At 41.0% G+C, this 16,701-nt stretch overlaps 1 protein-coding gene across 3 annotated transcripts in view; it reads right to left on the reverse strand.

The window, feature by feature from the left end:
* nek7 (NIMA-related kinase 7) overlaps positions 1-16,701 on the reverse strand; it is a 67,493-nt gene that overhangs the window by 40,052 nt on the left and 10,740 nt on the right. For 2 of the 3 annotated variants that reach the window (XM_067596538.1, XM_067596537.1), the window contains one exon: positions 3,823-3,910. The exons of the other annotated variant lie outside the window; for it this stretch is intronic. In XM_067596538.1, coding sequence (XP_067452639.1) covers positions 3,823-3,882 — 60 coding nt within the window. In that variant the 5' untranslated portion in view covers positions 3,883-3,910. The remainder of the gene's footprint in view (positions 1-3,822; positions 3,911-16,701) is intronic. 3 annotated transcript variants of the gene reach the window in all.

Consider the following 16,701-nt stretch of genomic DNA (forward strand, 5'->3'; position numbering starts at 1 on the left):
TTCATCACAATCCTCTGCTATATATGTTGAGACAGAAGAATAAAAACTAGTCATGTCATAATTGGCAGATGACTATCAATGCAGGGTCACATGTCAGATGTCAGACATGATCAATCACTCCAGGCTTATACTATAAATATAGGCTGAGACAAAGAATAATCAGCGTTCAGTACTTTGATGATTATCTTTTCTTTCCAAATTTTGATCTTTATAGTACAGATTTTCTTTTTTTTTTTTTTGACTTAGATTTCATGGCTGTACCATGTGGAGTGCCAGCTCTGCTTATTCTTTGCACTCATGTCATACTGGTTGGTGATAGGGACAAGCTGCAGGGGATGGAGATTAAGCGGCAGCCGTGCAAGGCATTATGGGTAACGTTTGTGAGGGACAGCGTGTCTTGGGTATAAAGGTGACACACAACCACCATGGGCAACTCACTAGCAGGGGGATTCAAAAAGAAAGGAATAGAGAGAGAGAGAGAAGAGGAGAGGAGAGGAGAGCGAGAGACAGAGACAGAGAGAGAGAGAGAGCAGACTGACAGCTCATGGGAGGAAGTGTGATACGGGCTGCCCAATAATGACACCATTGCCAAACACAACTGACAAGACACATGGAGAGTGGAAGAGGGAATGCGGAAGACAGAGAGAAAGAGGGAGATAGGGTGAGAGGGGGGTGGGGGGGAGACAAGCAGCAGAGGGCAGAGGGTGTGATGTGACAGCCCAGCAGTGCCAACGGCTGCCGCAGAAAGTCCAGCGGCGGTGGAGAGGTGCCGTCTCCCGTGGAGAGAGACAGGGAGGGAGGCAGGAACAGAAAGAGAGACACACTCAGTACGTCCAAACTAAGTCGGCTAAATCTGAAAAAGCATCTTTTTCTGTTTTGGCACATCATCCACACTGAAACAGTGTTTTAGTCACCCGAAAATCACGTTGCTGGTTTTTTTTGTTTTTCTTTTCTTTTTAAATAGAGAGTGGATCAATCTGGATGAGGAAATTGTAAGCTTTAGAGAAAAAGATGACATAAGATTAACTCAAAAGACAACCTTTTGTCACAGTAACCCTCTCTTTGAACATTAATTTTAAATGTGAATTTAACAATCACACAATAAAAGTGTTGTCATGTTGTTGAGCTGCAACAATTAACCAGCACCTATTTTGATAATCAAATATTTTAGTCATTAGTCGTGTGATGATTAGATGCCTTTCTGTGTCATATATGATAGTAAACTGAATATGGACTTTTGATCAGACAAAGCATTTGAAGACATCACCATGGGCTCTAAAAATTATTATTATTAAATTTTTTAAATTTTGTGACATTTCATAGAAAAAATGATTGAATCCGTTATTTGAGAAAACAATGGGCAGATTAATCAATAATGAAACTAATCGTTAGTTGCAGCCCTGGTTGTCATTAAGCTGTATTTCTGTTTATTTTGTCGAACCACACTGGGATAGTGACCAACGTTCAGCGCAGCAGCATATGAAGATTAAATCACTGTTTACAACTTTTTCCAATTGTCAAACAACAGAATAAAATATATATACGAATGTGAACAATTAAATCTTGAGCTTGGCTGTATCCAAAACCAAAACAAAGGTTTAACCAGCTGAGACAAAGCAAAAGGAACGGTTTGTCTTTTCCCACTGCTGGCCAGATGTTGGCTGCGACGCGTAGTTTTGTTGTTTGACAACCAAAATAAGGTGTAGAAGAAGAGAGATTTCAGGTGTTTTGGTGGACGGCAATCTCGAAACATTTAGTGTGGACAAATGTCATTTCACACGTAAGCAGTGTGTACAAAATTATACCAATTCGTAGTCTACATACTCTCCTAGAAAGGGAGGGCTACGAGGAGAGACAGACAGAGAGAGACAGCGACTGGCAGGCAGGGAGGCCCACTACTCCCACCCTCACCAGTCACCAGCCCCCTTGAGCATGGCACCATGCAATATTCATCCTCAGCCAGTCAGCCAGTGAGCCAGCCAGGCAGTCAAAGCGCAAGGATTCACCCCAAAGGTGCTTCTCCTTCTTCTCCTCTCAATCTGCTCCACAACCGCACCACCTTGTCTCAGCGCTTACAGACAGATCCATGTCTGTCAAACTCTGCAGTGACGATCAAAATCTGATCTGAGGGGCCTCCTCACCAACCCTCCCACTCACTCAAAGAGCAAATGCGCCATTAAAAATGCACATCTTACCAGCTCATCTCGTTTACCTAATGCATATGCATCATACCTTCGGGACCAAGAAGAAATTATATTGCAAGCGATACAGAATATCCTTCATCGCATATACAATTCAGATTTCTTCAGGAGGCTGGTGGGGTTTTTTTTTCCCCTGTGCTGCCAAGCAGACTGAACCTTGGGAAAGTGTGAAACAGATACAGGACTTGTTGAAAGACACCCATCTGGATGCAGGTTAGACAGCAATCTACATACTGTACTCTAACCGACTCGCTCTCTCCATCTCCCAGTAAATGTGAAATCAGTTCAGACGAGCCTCTATGTGAGTGGAAAAAACATGATGCAACGTAGAAAACTCACTGTACTACCAATAACATTGCCACAAAATCCTGGGCCTGGAATTAACACTGATGAAAACTGCTAGAAATAGATTGAAAAACAGTGGGAAAAAAAATCATTAAGCTTGAACAATAACACATAATCAACTGCTGGGAGATCAGTAGATCTAGTGTTTGTGTGTGGATGTGTAGGGGGTGTTGCTTAAAGTCAAATTAATCATTAGAGCTTTTATCTGACTTTCTTCTGTGTGCAACCCAATTATCCTTAATTTTGCAATTACAAATCTTAGAATAAATTAACTCCCTTGGTAATTCCAGTGTTAATGTTGCAGTGCCCTTGCATACACAAGGAAAACAACAACAGGCCTATTTTTAGTGTTGTTTCTTTTCTCAAAAAAACAAAAAAAAAAATCCACATTTACTCTAGGGCATATGGATGATCCTCCTTGTTTAAAGTTTATTCAATAGTTATGGAGGCAAAAACATCCTTCTGGAAAGAAATCAATGGGCCTGATGTTGGAGGGCGGTATTAAAATCCAACAGTGACCAGATCTGCACAGAGCAAACCTGAGTTGTATCGAACCAAAAGAGGCATGCAGGGAGGCCAGGCTCTGCCAGCCTCCAGAGCTCTGATCAATAGAAACAACTCAACATTCATCCACTGCTGTCTATCTCGCACACAGGCTGCAGTGGTCTGAAGGATGCTTGGACTGAAAGGTGCAACTTGATTGACGAAGAAGAGGGGGGGAAAAAAAAAAAAAGGTAATATAGAATATTTACAGTTGAAAATGTGAAGAAGGAGGGATACAATACTTGAAATGAATGGATGAAACACTTCCTCATTGTAAATGAACCTACAGGGAAACAGTTCGTAAGACCATATTCCTTATTTAATTTAACAACATTATTCACTGTATGATGAGATAAAACGTGATAGGACTTGAGAATAAAGGATTTTCTGGCATAGAAACCCTTAGCAACAGGGGTGGACAATGTCAGTATTTGTAGTTTTATAACACAATATCGATCATGATAAAGTACATCTGCAAAGAATTCAACTGAGAAATTGTTTCTAGCTAAAATAACCTGATTGTATCATTTTTAGGTGCTTCGATACCATTACTTTAAGATTTTTACAGTTTTTTTAACAGTAAAATCTAATACTACCATAAAGCAGATCACCTCACTGGTTTGCAACTTTCATATGACAAAAACTGTGGCAGAACACAATTTTCAATTATCTAACCACATGTGTCATCATATCGCCAATTCCTGTTTGCTGTTTGTCTGTGTGTGGAGTCTACCTGGGGTTGAAACACTGGCACGGCTGCTTGCTGTCCTTGTGGCTGGGTGTCCATATCCATGGTGTCAGGAGCTTGATCCTTTACACCTCTGAGAATCAAATCCACAAAACAGAACTTCTGGTTAGCCGTACTCAACGTAGATCATCAGACAAACATTCGGCGGTGATTTCCTTTTTAAAATACCACAGAAATTTAGTTCTCCCTGCAGAAAATAATAACCTCAATCAACTGGACAAGCGTTCTCTGTTGTTCAGCACCAAACTATCAAGTGCTGGTTGCTGCCACAGTTTGGTTGGTGTCCAGTTTCAGCAGAACTGGATCCCACGTCATGCCTGCGGATTTGACACTCTTTGTCTGGGTTTGTCTCAAGTTGCGGCATGGAGGAGCTACAGCAGGCAGCGATGTTAATCTGGACAAAGCAGAGATAATGCCACTCTATATTTCCTTGGCATTCCTCCAAGTAACGTCTCATTGGAATTCCTGGATATACCGGCATCTAAGTAGTTCCACTTCATTTTCTTTTTTCTGAGGAAATAGGTCACGCAGAGGTGAGCGTGTTGAATGCGGGTGTATGACACGGTGCTGTATAATTGCATTCTGGCATGTAGCCTAGAAGCAAGCTAATTGCATAAGATACTCCACCACCGGTTGCTTGGCTTATCACCGCACTTAAAACAAACAGTGCCATAATATGAAATGTTACCTGAATGAATAATTTACACAAATCTTTGAGAAAAAGTATGATGCAAAAATTATATTCACTCATGCAATTAGCTTATGATTACAGAGTCTCAACTCAACTCATGTATGTGGGAAGCACTCAAATTTTGACAGATGCTCCAGGATCAATTCCAGTACACACAACATGGTAACATAGTGTAACAATTAACACCAATTTACTCATAATTTACACAGAACGGAGTGCATGAATAACAACAACTATGTGTCATCCACAAGTAAACACATATATAAGGTGTTTGTATGTATTGCACATGCAGAATTAAGCTAAAGAAATGTGAACACACATTTGCTGTGCTGTTTGAGTGTGTGCAGACATGTGGGTGTGCACATGCATCTGCACACACACACTATGCTTGTGGGGAACATGGAAATAGCGAATGTTAGAAAGCATTAACGACAGAAGCTATCGACAGAGGCAGAGGAAAATAAACGTCCAGACTTTGCTTATTCAGTACTCAGGAATGGGACAAAGGAAATGGCCAAGACTATAACGGTCGTGTGCAGATCCAGATTCTAGTGCTGGATTTATTATTCTACCACAATCAGTTGTCTATTTGTCTAAAAAAAAAAAAAAAAAAAGTCTTATTTACATGAATACTGTACATGCATGCAAACACAAATGAACACACACACATTAAACTTCCACTGAGAGAGAAATGGAGACAACACACTTCACAGGAGGACATTTGCATGTTTTTTCCACCAGAGTGAAGGCAGTCTGTCTGCAGATCTGTCAGTCTGTCATTTGTGTATTACGAACTGTCTCTCGTCTCTGTCCCCTCTGACGAACAGACAGCAAGACCTCAAACCTCCCTGGCCAATTAAAAATCCCCCGGTACATTGAAGAGGAAAATGGCACTGAGGAGCTGTCTCCCCGCTGATGTCGTCAGTCCCATTCACTAAAGGTTAATAATGCTAATTAGACCTCTAGATATCTGCAAGGCACTAAGGGCATGTTTGTGTGTGTGTGTGTGTGTCCACATGTATGTAAGAAGGCATGTGTATGTGTGCGTGTGAGCTAACGAGAACTTTACCAATTCAATGGTTGTTTATTTTAGATTAGTTCTGCTTTTCTTTCCTGGGGTTCGCTGGCCTTCATGTGAGCTTTGAAGATCATAAAAATAAGTGTTTGCACAACACTTTTTCTCCTGGGATTGCAATGACTACATTGGGAATATTTTTACTGAAATTTACATTAAAAGGTTGTTTCAAACAAGTTTAAATCAATTCAAAGGTAAAGATGGTTTACAAATTGTAAGGATTTAAAAGCACCCGCTGCTTGAGGCAAAAAAGGCAAAAATAGAAAAGGATTGTTAAATGTTCAATCCTGAATCTTTCGGTTCGTATTTTCGAGTAGAAGGAAAAATAAGACTTTAATGTTTATAATGAAATTCTTCTGACAGACAGATATATTTTTACAAAGCATATCCAGAAAAATGTGCTCATTATATGTGCAGGTACAGTGTGCGCAGACAGAAAAAAGTGGTAGAAAATGTTCAAATGTTACTGTAAGCTGTTTTAATGTCTGAGTGACACGTCTTAATATGTGGAGCAAAATTCCTTATAATCATAGTACAACTTAACCTAGATCGTTCCCATGTGTCAACATGGGAACAATCCCATATGCTCCTTCCCATGAGTCAACCCAAAAAAAGTTAATAATATAGCCACAAGCAGCAATAATCAGGGGGTCCAAGCAGGTTGCGAAAAATCACAAAATTTGACATTTTTAGAGCAGAAGACCAGATACAGATGACTTCAGAAATTGAAATGATGAAAGAATTTTCACTCTAGGCCAAGCCGCTCTCAAGATAATTGCGAAAACGTAAACTTGATTATTACAGCGTCACCTTGAGGTCAGTGTGTGTCATTATATGTGCCTGAGTAGTGGATGGAATTTGCAAACCACCTGCCAATTTCTGGTGTTTCTAGGTCTTACGGTTTTTGCTGCACAAACACTTTTAGCAGAGAAGAAGAATAATAAAAAGAAACTATCCTGCCAGATATTTTATGACATGTCTATTTTGGTACAAACATTTATCCGCCAGTGTGGCGGATAGCCTTCCGAGATTTACTCGCCAAACGGAAAATCTACCCGCATTTGGTGCTTGGAAGGTCCCTGTATGGTTTCCACACACTTTCTCACAACTTGAGGCAATGACATCACATGTGCAAAACTGGGGTATTTTGTCTATTTAAACTTAAAACGCTTACAACAGTCAAAATGTTGGTGATAAAATGCTGAATGAAGCCACACACCATTTTGCTGGTTTCGGGTGTACTGTCAAATATTTTGGTGAAGTTTGATCAAACATTTGGCAAAACAGAAAATGTTGTGCATACAATACTAATTACAGTAAGACACTGGATTTCACTGCAGACTCACCGTTTGACCGATGAGAACACCATTTGAAACACTTGCTACCAAGTATTCAAAGAATGTCCATGTCAATTTTGGTATAATATGAATGAAGACTTGTGGAGATATATATGTTAATTGATTTTGCATATTTTGAAAAATATAGAATGACGGGCTTAATTGCTGAATTGACCATAGGTTGCAGTAAGGCAAAATTTTGTCACAGTGTATGTGCTGAAAATATTTCAGCTCTGTAGGACGTACAGGTGATTTATTTTGAAGTTTGGAGTGTGAAATGTCTAGAAGTTTCGATTGTTGCAATAAGCCACGCCCACTTTAATAAATCATTACCAAATTTTATGCGTTGGCCGAGTCGTGACCCTAGATCATGCAAAGTGAATTTTGTACGAATCCATGTAGCCAATTATGAGATATAAACTTTTCGCATTTGTGGCGCCCCATAGTGGCAGAATATCACAAGACTGTGTAGCGTAGCTTTAACCTAGCATCCGAACATGTGCACCGAGTTTGATTACAATAGTTTACACCAATTTTGATTTATGAGCATTTATGTGAAATTTAACTCAAAGACACCGGTCTAAAAATGTATCTTTTCAAAACGGATATTGAAATGAGCTCGATAACTTTAGAACAGCAAAGTCTGTATATGATTCTAACAGTTTTGGGACGACTGGCCCAACGGTTTCTGACAAGTTGTCAAAAATAGGATTTTAAGAAAACTGAGAAAAAGTCAAAAAAATTTGACATTTTTAGAGCAGAAGACCATTGGAGCAAAGATGCAGATGAATTAAGAGAGTTGTTTGAGATGACTGCAAAAACATAAACTTGATTGTTACAGCACCCCCTTGAGGTCAATGAGTGTTATTTTAGGTGCCTGAGTAGTGGGTGGAATTTGCAACCCAACTTCCAATTTTGGTGACTTTTGGTTTTGGTTTTGGTTTTTACTGCACTAACACTTTTAGCGGAGAAAAATAAGAAAGAGGAAGAAAGAAAACAAATACAATAGGACTCCAGCAGCGAGCTTCACTCCTTGGACTCCTAAAAATTGGCCTTAAAATGTCATTACTTCAACATGTAAACCTAACCAGAGGTTCCTATCAAACAAAAGAGAATAAGAACTTCAGTATTCTGCTATATCGACACAATCACTGAAACATTTTAAACATAATCACACTAATGAGGTTATTAGTTCAGCGTTTCCCCCACATTGACCACTCAGACTACTCAAATCTCAGCAGCTGCATATTTCTCTGTTCTTTATTTCTCTGTTTGGCATCTTCAGGTTAGGCAAACCCATTGTTGCTCACTTTGAAACTAACCCCCCTTCACTTTTCCAGCAGTTGGGGAAACAACAGACGTGACTTTTCTTGGTCTTGACAAGCTGCAGCATTTTTTTTAACTGACACGCTGTAGCCTTTACTGTACATTTACTTCCAGATTGACAACTTACTGCTAACCTTGTCCTCTGCTCCACTCGAATTCACCGTCACTTCTCTGCCGTTCGCTCTCTCACTCAACCACTCACTCACCTGTTACGCACACATATTACGCACTGCCATATTCCTTAAAAGGAGATACGCTACCGAGAGTTTCCCAGGCAATGACACAGCGGTTAACTCACGTTTCAGAACAGCGCTGCACAGAGGCTCCCAGATGCTATTTATTTCCAAATGAATGGATATTTGGCATTATTTTTGGCATAAAATAATATTTTTTTGGCCTGGCAGTGGCTCTCATTGGCCTGGCGGTCCACCAGGCCTGTACAATTATAGGGTAAAGACTGTAGTTAATAAAAATATTGTCTTTCAGATATTTATATCAGCATATTTATTTTCACATTACATGGGTGGTTGATACTTTAATGCATTAGGGAGGAACAATAATGTTAAGAAGTTCCTCATTAATATGCAAATTATGCAAAGTGTTCTACAATTTCATCAATTATTCTGTTAAAGGGAAAATTCTATATTGTGTTTGGCTTGAATTGGACCAACTACCACACACACCAAACACCATCAGCCTACCACATACTGACCTACTGTGTACAGTGATGACAGGATAATTTTTAATGATTATGATTTCATTAATTTTTAAAACCTATTATTAAGATGCCAATGATGATGATCAAATATTTATAATTAATTTGGCTTCAGGCCCTATTGAGACAATCTGGAAAAATCCTGGATCTGCACGGAGGGTTTTAATGCAAGGTGAAAATACAGCTTATTAGACACAGGCTGACTGGATGGCTGGTTGCCTGACTAGCTTGGTGTCGTGGCATTTTGATTTCGGTGTCACAAGGGCCTTACAAGTCATCCACCCGGTTGGCCTTCCTGCCTCTCCTTGTGATTCTTTGCACTTCAGCTTTGCGTTTTGTTAGATTGGGGCTGGCACCCTTACTCCTCTCTCTAACCCTCTTGTGTTTCTGACTGTCTACGTGTCAAAATAACCAGGGGGCATCTGAGCTCCCTGACGTTCTTTCGCCTCCCACATCCCACGTTAACAAGATCAATTAAGACTGCCACGTTAGATTAACACACGCCAGGAAACAGCACAATTAATGAAGCTAACTCAATCAAGAAGAGTTAACGAGGCGAGGTCACACACTTAAGGGCTCCCACTCGCACATAGTTCAAGCAAGGTGCAACCAATCAAAAGCCAAGATCTAGCGACTGGACAAATCAAACATAAGATTAAAGACTCAGATTGACTTAAGCTTTCATCATGTTAACCTTAAATCTACTAAATCCCTCTCTCCACAAAACCCTGCTCCACTGTTTCCACAGTTTCTCTCATAGTTCCACAAAAAGTCCTGCTCTCATCACAGGAAAGAATTTCTGACTTCCAAAACATTTGGTGGTCACAAACAGCAGTGGAAACTCAAGGTACAAGTCCGCCTGCCTTTCTGTCATGTGGCCGAGAAATGGTGGCTGGCTGGCAAGAATTTTGGCAGCAATGGGGCAGCAGCAGCTAAAAGCTAAATCCCTTAACTATTCATAGATGCATGCCAGAGCCCAGTTCAGAGCTCTGGTCTGAGACAGCTGCAAATATACAACAGGATAGAACTTTTGGTGTGCTGTAGGGAGAATCAATACAGGGTAAATATGTGGATATGCTACTAGTGTGTGCCTCAAATCCTAATAAATATATTTAAAGCTTCAAGTTTTACCATCAAGATTTGTGTTTTAGTGCCTTTGGTAGGACAGGATTAAAATGTGTGTGTTTTTAATCAATATCCTTCAATGATATACAAATTCAACACTAGGTTGAGAAGGCAAAAAGACCAGACCCATATTTTTCAGGGAGGGAGGGCTTCACAGGTTACACTACAAATGTTTCTACAAATTATCCATAACTGTGCTGGATGAGGATACAGTGTAAAGGTAAGTGAGCAAGCAAAAACTCTATATATATATCTCTCTGACAAACTGATGGTTGTTTTTTCTGAGGAAATGGGAAAAAAAAGTTTCCCATCCCATCCAGACCACCAACCACGCTGTGTAAACAACCACTGTTTTCTGACTATTTTCCATCTAAAATGAGACCCGACAAGCCCGACATTCCCACAGCAGGCCCAATCACACATAGCTATATAGATATAAGATAGAAGAAGGGAGAAACATAGTGACGAAGCACGAGAGGAGGAAAGAAAATGATATTAAAACCATTGAGTTATATTTTGTCTTCTCTGTCTTACACTTCCAGCACACACCTGATTTTTTTTTAACTGCACAGGAGCCGACAAATCAGGTGTGTGCTGCACAGGACACCTTATTTCTAAATATGGGCAGAAATATGAGCTTTTCACAGGTATTCTCACATCCCACCTTCCATCACTGCCTGTGTTATTTGCTCAACAACACCATTCTCCTCTATGTTGGCACCGATGTGACGCGGTGTGCCTTCAGAAAAGACACAGGAGGGCTGTGACCGAAATCGAGACTGAGTTTCCAGAACAAATATGCACCAATAGACAGATTCTTCCTACATTAGACTCAAAGTATCCATCAAACATTTACCAGGAAATGATGCTGCTAACTGTGCAAATGCAACATTTTATGTTCTGTAGCTTGTTTATTGACCTCTTGAGCAAAATAATTCTTTTACTTTATCATTTCCCCCATCATTTTGACAACCAGCTTCTTGCCCAACTTTAAAAAACGTGCTCTATAAAAAGTATGTATAAGTTGGCTTTTGCAACGTGGTGAACAACAAGTCATTCAACCATAATATGAAAGAGCATATCTTCAGTCAACTAGAGCAAAACTGAATGGGGGGACGTAAAAGCCAGCAGGGCACAGCAGGGATGGAGTAGGACAGAGTGGGACAGATGCAGAACTGAGAAAAATGTCAGTATGGAAAAAAAGAAGCTTGTTAGCCCTGATGTGTTCATGGTCCTGTGAGAGACGGTGTGGGGAGCTGTGCACCACAGAAGTTGGCAGTGGCTTTAGGTCCTCTTTAATCCCTATTTCCTCCTCTCTGCATTATTCATTTAAAATAGGAGAAGAGGAAAAACAAAGAGGGGACCGATTATAAAAAGGTGGATCAAGGCAAACTGGCAGGGAGGGGGGATGAATTAGGAAGCGAGGGGGAAGGGTCCTGGAAGTAAGCGGTCCCAAAGAGAAGAGTGCTAAATCAGCTCTCGATCCGAGGACAATAAATATGAACACAGACTGATGAGCTTGGGCCTGAGAAGGAGAGAAAAGAGAAGGGCAAGAAAGGGGGTGAGGAGCAGGGTTGGGGTGGATAGTTAAAAAAAAAAGAGAGAGGAAAAATATAATGTGACACTATCCGGCCCGGGTGTAGGATGTGAAGGAATCAAAGGCACCTTTGAGGAGCCAGAAGACGACAGTGAAAGTGCTGGAAGAGTGGTGTCCATGATTACAAGAAGTGGAGAAACCTTTGAGTCTGTGCTCATGAAAGCCCACCCCAGGCCTCGTCTGAAACCCCTGCTTGACTAACACTGATGATACAGAAAGAGAAAAAGAGGAAAAGAGAGAAAGAGAGCCACTAATGATGGAGGGGTCCAGATACTACAGACGCAGCGTACTCTCCAATTCATTTTAATCACTATTCAGAATCATTAGCCCAAATGTGCGAGCACTCGTGTACGTTGGACCATGAGCGGAGAGAGAGACAGAGAGTAGGAGAGGACCAATTACACCTCAGCATGTGAGCCGGTCTTTGAGGTCTTTGAGTAAGATCGTCCAAGACTTGGTGGAATACAAAATGAAGAGAGGAAACTTTATTGTCTCTCAATCTAAAATGAAAAAAAAACAGCATGAAGATAAAGGAGGAACCTTTAGAAATACGCTTTGCAAAGCCTGCCAAAGACACTACAGAGTCAAATCATTTAGACTTTCCAGTTTCCCAAATCTGGCTACAAAAGTATTAAGTTAATCAGGGAGCAGCTCAGCGTGAATCTCAACCAATCACACAGAGGAACCAAACAATAACACTGACATCAAACAGGATTCATTTTTCAGCAGTCACAACATTGGGCTGGATTAATGGCTAAGTCTCTTTCAGACTGTACAAAGTGTGTGCATGTCTCATCTCTTAGTGTGTTGGAGCGTACAGATCAATGTATCTGATCAAACATCAATGTGATTTTTCAGGCTCTTCAAATTCAGTGTGAAGGTGTGTGTTTAATGTGTTTGAAAGTCATGTTTGACACGCAGGTCTGCAGACTGATGTAAAAAAAAAAACCAAGATAAAAATAAAGTATAACATACACATATATGTGTATGAGTATGTGTGATATCTTTGCACAACTCAGACCTTCAGCCTCTCCCTCGTGGAGGGAGCACAGCGAAATGATGAAAAAGGGAATTAAGACAAAGAAAACTGCTGAGGTCTATAGGGACACTACAAGGCCGGTGATCCATAATGCTGCTTGCTAACTATTTATAGCCTTCTTTACATTTTTCACTTTCAGATTTTTATAGGCTAATGATTATTTCACTGCAGAAGTAAATAGCACAGCACAAACAGCCTGGGCTTCATGTGAGGCCTAAACTGATTTATTCTCTAACTATCCAAACAAACTAGCACAGTGCTCTGCTTCAGAGCGTGTACATTTCACCTACTGCAGCCTCTATGAAACACATACGCACTATCACCTGACCTTTCATGAGCCAGTAATTCCATTAACAACACTAGACTCTCCTCTGTCTTCATCTGTGTATGTGTGTGTGTCTGCATGCGCGTGCACACCTGCACATTTGTATTCCCTCCTATCTCAGTTTTCCTTTCGTATCCTCATCCACCATGTATAGTAAAGATGTCCGCCATCGAAAAAAAGAACTCAAGCACATGCAGGTGTCAGCCACTCTCCTCCCCTTTCTCCTTCTCGCTTGCTCTTGTCCTCGCCACCTCCTCCCCTTTGTGCTCCTCTGTGCTCTGTTGCTCCAGTGTGTTGTTGACATGAGCTGGCACGTGGCTAAAAGCCCGGGCCACCTCTCTGTTCTATTGTCCTGCCCACTCCACAGCAGCAATGACGACTCTCTCATAGCGAGAGGCCCTTTGTTGCCAGCCTGTCACTTCAGCAGGTGCCTTACAGCGAAAGGCAGGAGCCAGCCAGCCAGCCAGCCAGCCAGCCAGCCAGCCAGCCAGCCAGCCGGCCCGCGCCGCTTCGTTAGTGCAGAGCACCGTTTGATGTGCTCATTTCATGAGCCGGCGACGGCAGCCAAGGAGGATGCTAATAATCACTCGAAAAACAAAAACATTCCACTCAAGCTTGTAAAAGATAAACTCCAATTTCAATGATAAAAGAAGAGTGACAGACAGCCATGGTACCGGTTGAAAAAAGACCACCAGCCACACTACCCCTCTCTTTCTTTTCCTCATCACCCCCCCCCCCTTTTCCTAGGTAAAACCAATTCATACTGTCAATCACTGAGAATAGACAAGGTATATTGACAAATTGCTGACTGTGTAAGGAAAACAAAATTGTGTGGGCAAAGTATGCAAAAACAGAGCTGCATTTAAGACAGCTGTGTGATCCCTCAGAAACCAGCTCGGTGTGTGAAGGAGCAGGCTGTGTGAAGGAGAGAACCCCCCCAGGCGTTCAGGAGAGGGGACCCTGGGGGTTTGGGCTATGCTTGCACACCCTCACTACATTCACAGCCCTTCAAAATGCCATATCACCATCACACCTCAGTTAAAATAGAAACTGAATGCATAATATGTGAAAATCAAGAGCACTTAATTTTGGCAGGCTGATCTAACTGCAAGTGATGCCATAACTTTTTAGGATGTTCAAGGGAATGAATAGGCAGGACATCTAATACATTTTGAATGTATCCCCCCCATATCTAAGGCACGTGTTTGAAGCATAGATGTACTTCCAACTCCTGGCTAAAATTGGTCCGAGAACAGAATTATAACTTCTAGGGTGCCACATAAAGTTAAATGCACTATTATAGAGGAAATCTTTGAGACTATTAACATAATGTCCAGGCTGACTCAGAGACATGGAAATACACATGTGAAGTGTCTGGTTTAGGGTTGCAATTTTGATTATTGATACGCTAATCGTTTCTTGATAAGGTGATTAATAATTTGGTCTATTAAACATCAGAGAAAAGTGAAAAATGCCCATCTTAATACCCTAGCAACCAATGTGACATCATCAAATGTCTTGTTTTGTCCAACCAACAATCAGAAACCCCAAAATATTCAATTTATTGTAATGTAAGAAAAGAAAGGGCTATAAAGTCTTGTATTGAAGAACATAAAACTATAGTTGCAACGATTTTTTTCACAATTAATTGATTAGTTCTTTGGTTTAGTATATATAATAGTGAAAAACGTAGATCAATGTTTCCCATAGACCAAGATGACGTCCACAGATGTCAGTCCACAACCCAAAGATATTTAGCTAGTTTAGAAGCTGGAATCAGAGAATTTGGACATTTCCTCTTGAAAAATGACTCAAAACGATTAATCAACTGTAAAAATAGGTGGCGATTAATTTTCTGTTGATCAACTAATCGATTGATCAACTAACTGTTGCAGCTCTACATAAAATCGTCAAATGATTGCCAGGTCTAGCCTGATTTTTTTTCTAGGAGAAAGCAGTGCTGTCATTGTTGTTGCTGTTCAAATGTGGCACTTTAATGTGAAAAGCCCCAAATATGTTAGGATATTTGAAATTAATATATTCAGATTGAGCTCAGTGTATTATACGCTATTTAAACCTCTCTACATTGAACAATCTTTACACTGTAAGCCACCAGCAAAACAAAAGCAGCAAAATAAAGCTAAAGTCTATGATAATTTAGTTATTTGGTTATTAAAGCAGCAATTTAGGTATTTTCTTAGGAGCACACCTCTCAATTTATTTGAACCAAATATCCACACCCAAATTTGCACACCACAGCATAACGAAGATCCCAAGGCTTTAGGTTGCATTAGTGCCCCGTGGCATTCACGATGCAAAACAGAGCATTGCGCAGCAGAGCAGAGCTTCCAGTGCTGGAGGACCAATAAGGGCTTTGTTTGTTAGCCATGTCACTGACTGACCACCAAATTAGCTTCATCACCTCTGGCACCAGGATATCAGATGTGACATTCTGTACCACAGGGCGGGGGCCCAGTTTGTCTGCAAGGCTAGAGGGCTTATAGTTTAAAAAAAAAAAAGAGAGAGAGAAAGAAAGAAAAATGGGGACAAATGAGGAAATTTAATAAAAAAATAAAATGAGGGAATGCCTCACGCAGTTTTATGCTTGTTCTAAATAAAGGATTGTTTTACACAGCATTGCAACCAAGGGTCTGGTCTTCATCAAAACAGCTGTGTTTTCTGAAGCCTAACCTCGTGATCATGTTAACAGGAGTCAACACACGAGAGCATCATCTTCCAGGCAGCATTCAGACTCTGAAATTACATTTACCTCTGGTAATTTCGATAAAGGAGGTGATGAAGCAGGAGACAGAGAAGACATGGACCATTTGAACCAGAAATTGCATAATTCAAACAACCAACTGATAGATAAACTTGTAGCAGAAGTAGTGCTTTCTACCCTGTTATGCAGGTTCTAGGACAGCAGTGACAAAGCAACAACTGCTGATCCATCCCTGTGTTGTTTGGAGACGATGAGGCCTGTCATTTGAGTTTCTCATCTGTGAAACAACCATTAAAAAAAAAAACATCTGGTGAATGAGAGACCAGCAGTCTCTCATTCTCCCTTCAAGCAGGTTTTTTTCCCCCTTCTCCCTGGATAGTTTGAAGCAGTTAGCCAGCGTCAGCGTCGAAGTTTGTCTAAGAGGAAATGACAAAAGCAAGATGTCCAAATCATTAGTAATGTGAGAGGAGCAGTTCCCAGGCATGTCTCGTTACATAGCTGAGTGCTAACGTGAGGGCTAAGGGCTCGTGTTGGGGCTTTACTGGGCTCAAGCCTTATATGCTCCGAGGGGGGGACGGGGGAATACGACCACAGTCCTTCAGCATCTTCACCGTCAGTAATGGAAACATCTAGGACCCAAAAGAACCGTACCTCAACTCTGTCACTTTAAAAGGGGGAAAAAGCGATACAAAGTGCGGCCCACATATCGATGTAATACACGTAAACATGCACCCGAACAGATGCAGGCTCGCACAGAAATAAATGTCAAACTGGATGCATATACTGAATACATACTAATAGTGGGCCCATGAGAACATGGCTCCACAAAAATCAAGCTTGGTCTGGCTCTGGTTCGGTTTCAGCCTGCTGTGGCTTCTGCGGTGGGCCCTGCTGGCTGCCGCACACACACGC

Source organism: Thunnus thynnus, chromosome 8, assembly GCF_963924715.1.
Source record: "Thunnus thynnus chromosome 8, fThuThy2.1, whole genome shotgun sequence".
Lineage (NCBI taxonomy): Eukaryota > Metazoa > Chordata > Actinopteri > Scombriformes > Scombridae > Thunnus > Thunnus thynnus.